Source organism: Crocodylus porosus, unplaced genomic scaffold (genome assembly GCF_001723895.1).
Source record: "Crocodylus porosus isolate Cpor-Errol unplaced genomic scaffold, CroPor_comp1, whole genome shotgun sequence".
NCBI lineage: Eukaryota > Metazoa > Chordata > Crocodylia > Crocodylidae > Crocodylus > Crocodylus porosus.
The window spans coordinates 27,530,255-27,535,588 of NW_017728886.1; the positions used below are offsets into that span (position 1 = coordinate 27,530,255).

Here is a 5,334-nt window from a genome sequence, read left to right on the forward strand (position 1 = left end):
GGGGTAGCGGGCTACGCGCTCAGTAGTGGACCTAGAAGTGGACCAGAAGTACTTCCAGGCCCATCACCAAGAGCACAGGGGACCCCCACCATGCTCCCATGGAATGATCCATCCGCCCCACCGCCTCAGCGTTCATAAGCCATGCCTGGTACCTCGAGGTACACAGAAAAAAAACAAAACACATAAAGCTGTCCGTGGTCGAATCACTGATTCTCTAAATCAGCATCGAATCTTCAGATTCAGATTTGGCCAAATTGAATCAGAACAGTGATCCAAATCAGGACAGTGATCTGAATCAGGAAATCGAATCACTGCCTCCCAAATCAGGCCGAATCTGAATCAAATACTGGCCGCTTCACGCGTCCCTACTATCTGTCTGCAAGGGACAGTAACAGGCAAACAATCAGCACGTATTACATTAGGGAACTACAAATGTATGGATCCTTAGCCCAAAATGTTTCATGAGGGGGAAGGGAGAGAAATCAAACAATTACAGAAGAAAAGACAAGAACATTATACAGATCTTTCGAAAGAACGTTGGAACACAATAAACTGTATGTACTCTATTACCTCAAAAGTTTAAACACTCAACTATTTAGCCATTATCCACTGTAGTATTTCAAGGCTGAGAGTTAAATCAGTAAACTAATCCTGTTTTCCTATTCTCCTGAAAATAGCTATTTCTAAAATTTTAAAATGTTTTCTTCAGAGACATTCTGACCCACAGTCTATTGAAGTTCAGGGGTGGTCATTTTTTGCTCACACAATTGTATCATATAAAAAAAGATTTTATCAAGTAAGTTAATTAACAGTTAGATGCTAATAAGAGTAATAATATTTACTAAATTTCATCCTCATGGATTAAAGAAGAAATTATATGGGAGTACAGATTGACATGACAGGCTTGAGTGATTACTTTTACAGAATTATTTATCAACTATTACAGCAAGTTACCTTAGCTTATGTGGATTTTAAATAAGATCTAAATACAGGTATCAACAACACGCAAGTCTCTTCACTAATAATGTACAATATATTTAAGTAACAAGTCTCAAAAGAATACAAGATGGAAGATCATAAAGTGTTTTTACCTTTTAGAATTCTGACTAAGTTAAAAGAGTGGGAAATCATTTGCCTGGTGAACTTAATTATGTTAGGAACATAAATGGGTCCTGTGGCCACTTTCTTTTTATAGCATCTTTTCTCCTCAAAAACTTTCGTTAACATTTTGGCTCCATCCCGTTTTTCTACAATAGGTTTATTTTATGCAAGTCACCATTTATTCTGCATATTACTGAAAACTGTTTTATACTATATCATTTTTATTTGATGATTAGCTGTACTGCTTATACACTAGTAACTGAGACAATTTAGTTTATTGGAAAGCAGGAAGGTATCTTCAAAGAGTAGAGAAATACTAGTCCTGAACCTGTTTGGTATTACTTACAGGTCTGCACTCTCCTCATCAACTAAAGCAGTTACAAACATCCCCAGCAAAACCATTTCTAGAAAGATTTAAGAATCTTTCATAGTACTTAAAGCATGCTTCCTACAAGAAACTTTAGATTACTTTCAATAAGTACAGGTCAACAGACTAATTTCCCCAAAGCACTTCCCTGAAATCATTTCATCTTGCACAGAGCCACATTCTGTGAACCATTTCCTCCTATGCTGAGCTGAAATACTGTATGGTCATTAGTACCAAGTATCCCTATTCTCGCATTTTCCAGTAGTTCCTCCTCCCTGTAAGTAAATCCAATTATAAAGCCAATTTGTTTTTTCAAAAATCTTAAAACCAGGCCTAGTCAAGAGAATGGAGTCCCATTCCTTGCTTGGTGCATCTAAGCTGTTTCTGGAATGCAAATAATACATACTTAACTTGTAACTGTTTTAATATTGAAGAAGCAGTGTATAATTATGCACTGGACAAAATTTAAGAATGTCTGTATGATCAAACAAAAGCAACAGCTCAGTTGCTTTCCTTAAATATCACAATCAAGTCCCTACGTAGAATTATAGGCAGCTGCAATAGTTTGTTTGTCACCAGAATCCCACAGAGTCACAGTAGCTGATAGAAACACATGGGTCCTAGTTGGCTTTGAAACATAAAAGGCTATGGCTATGTTAAAAACCACCATAACTGAAAAGTAACGAAAAAGGGATTTTAGGCACTTTACCAGAGGTAATTTGAAGTAAAGAGTTTGTACACTAAGCATATGAATTGTCTAAATGCCAGCCAGAGTTATCAGACCAACAGATTGCAAGGAACACAGGTTGAATAAAAGCAACTACTGTACCCCCCGCCCCCCATAACATGACTGAAATAACTGTTTCAAAACACAAAATCAACAGGACGGACTCCCATAAGTTCTAAAAATCACACACTATTTGAATCACAAACTCCAATCAAGGGAGGAATGCAAGTTCAACACATCACTGAGTAGGGTAAAAAGTTTTAAATGACATACCTTTTCTCTCTGTTTTCTGTGAAGGGATGGAAGATGTGGGTGTAGGCAGTTTTGATAAAGTAGATGCTCCATTGGCATCAAAGGATTTCTTTGGCTGTTGATCAGGTTGTAGAGAAAATGGACTAGGAGGAACAGTGCTTGGGGTAGCAGTTGGATGAACCACTGGTTTGATAGGATGTTGTACTGGAGTAGAACTACTGTGAGTCTCTGCTCGTGGCAGTCTGTAGTCTCTGTCATTGTGTCTGCTCGTTTGAGACAAAATATTCTGTGGGAGCATACTACTTGTGTCACTGGAATGCTTGTCTTCCACTTTTGTTCAGGATTCACAAAGTAATATTGCAATAAGAAAAAAAGATTTAAGTTAGAAACTTGTCCAATAAAGTGACTATGATAATTCAGCAACATACCAATAATTACAGTTGATTGAACCTTATGCAAGTTTTATAAATCAACTACTAGCACTATGACTAAGAACACATTAGAAGACAAAATATAATTTCTCAGTGACAAAATGAACCCTCCAACATCGGAGGAACTTGGGTTGCTCTCAAGTTCCAATTAAGTTTGTGTTTAGGGACAGACCACACTATAGCGAATGCTCTGGCTTATGGGTTGACAACCTACAACCCCCAAGACAGACCAGTCCAGGAAGGCACAGCTGAACAGGTGACATGCAGCTGAGCTGAGCCACCTGCTCTCTCCAATCTCTTCTCCACAGCTCCCTTAGGTGTGCTCTGGCCTGCGTTTACTGTGGCTACAGAGGAGCCAGGTATTTCTAGCAATGAAACACAGGCAGCTTGAGCACTACAAAAGGTGAAGATTAGTGGCCTGTGGTGGTAAAACGCTGTCAACCCGTTCTAGTTTAAGATGTTTTTCAAAAGGTTCCTAATAATATCCAGACCAAAATGTAGTATTTGCACATGCTATATTCAGTCTGAGGGACTGAAGTCAACAGTTCCAATAAAAAATGTTTATATTATACAGTTGTCTTCTATGCACTATGTTTGCCTCGTGTTTGGCTTTTAATACAAACAAATTTTGATTTTGTTTCCACAAAACCAAGAGGGGATGAAAGGCCAATCTCAAGACACGTGGCTAATGGCATACAAAATGTAATAGATTATTTAACATGTGATGCAATGCATGCCATTACACAGTTGTGACTTTGTGGTACTGTAGAGCATGACTGGCATACACAGAATGCTTTTTTCCTAATTTCTGGTTTCTCATCTTCCATGCAGCCCCTACCATTAACAATGTAGCAAACTGGCTGGAAAGTCATAAAAAGAAACATTGACCGAAATATTCTATTTCTACAAAGATTCTTCCTGAAACACGCATATCCTTAATTCAGTATGCTGGTCATCTCTATAAAAATAAGTCAGTGAGAACAGTAAAGGCCTTTTCTAAACTGCTGATTTTTCAAACAGTGAGAAATAATAAGTGAATGAAGCAAACTGCTAGGGTATTTTTAATTCTTCCAAGTACTGTAGAAGTGTTCATGCCAATTAAATGTATATGCACAAGCAAACTTGCAATACCACTAGGTAAAGAAAGATTAGCACTAGATCATAAAGCCAATTCATCTAACATCACACTCTACAAAAATTCAAACAAAAACGTATCAATCCCAGAAGTATGTCAACCATGTCTGAAGATAACGTGAATTAAAAAAAATATATATTTTAAAAGTATAGTACAGGACCCTGTGAAGGCTGCAAGTTATTTATAACTCCAAGGGTGAAATCAAGGTTTAAAGGAATCTCCCAGTCCCCCGTCTTTAATCTGAGACCATCACATATAGACAGTTCTCTCAGTGGTTATCTTGACGGATACAAGAAGCTGGATAAGAAAGATTTTTTTAACTGTTACAGAAAACATTTTATTCAAGCTATGGGGAAAATACTGCACACTTATTGGCAGGCAATTAAAGATGATTGCCAAAATGGAACAGTAATATGATATAAAAGAATAAGCAAGTGCACCAACTTATACAGTACTATGATGAGGCAGCAAGATTTTTGGGAGATGTCTGTAGCTGAGTTTTCAGCAAGATGGATCTGAGCCACTTTGCCCCTCTGCTATAAAATGTGCAGATAGGGCAAAAGGATCGCTCTCAATTTGGCAAAGAAAAATACGAAGGAAGTAAATAGTGTTCACAAAGCAAGAATATTTTACTGTAGAAAAACCACATACTTCCACCGGCAAACCCACTAGCAGCTGTTGCCTGCATCACCTCTCTTCTGTAATCCCTATCTTTTGGGAAACTGTTAACTGACATTTTGCTTGCTTCTTTTTGTCTCTGCTCTCTGTAGAAAAGAAACACAAAGGAAAATGAAGTAAGATAGTTTCTAAATCAAGTACTTTATTACAAATTAAAGCATATATTCACACACACACCTTTCAAGCCACTCTTTCGGTTTTTCCCATTGTGAAACTTCTGTTCGGCAGTTGTAGTAGTATTTTTTGCCTGAAGAACTGATGTGTTCAGACCAGTCATCTGCAGAATCGAAGGCCTTGAAAACAAACGGCATTGGCAAAGAGTCTAGTTGTGTGAATTCAAATAAATTATACAGCTTACAATACATTTGAAGTTACAAGGTACAGGACCTTTTCATTCAGGTGCACTTCAAAACACAACCAACCTCCCTACAAAAGGGCTCAAATTTAACACTCTTCCCATTTTGCAGTGCAATACTTTTGCCTCCCATATAATACTGCAGCACAGAAATACTACACTACTGCAGCTTGAAAAAATATATACCGCTTCTTTTATATCACCATCGCTAGTAAAATTACAGCATAAGTAAATCCGGCACAGTATTCATCAGATCACAACAATGTTACTGTCTGCCAGAACATTTTC

The 5,334-nt window shown here is 37.6% G+C and overlaps 1 protein-coding gene across 5 annotated transcripts in view; it reads right to left on the reverse strand.

Moving 5' to 3' along the window:
- WAC (WW domain containing adaptor with coiled-coil) overlaps positions 1-5,334 on the reverse strand; it is a 97,920-nt gene that overhangs the window by 53,347 nt on the left and 39,239 nt on the right. For 3 of the 5 annotated variants that reach the window (XM_019531436.1, XM_019531426.1, XM_019531417.1), the window contains one exon: positions 2,469-2,777. In XM_019531436.1, the coding sequence (XP_019386981.1) occupies positions 2,469-2,777 (309 nt within the window). Of the gene's footprint in view, positions 1-2,468; positions 2,778-4,664; positions 4,778-4,868; positions 5,018-5,334 lie in introns of those variants that run through there. The other 2 variants (XM_019531452.1, XM_019531443.1) reach the window with 1 other exon arrangement.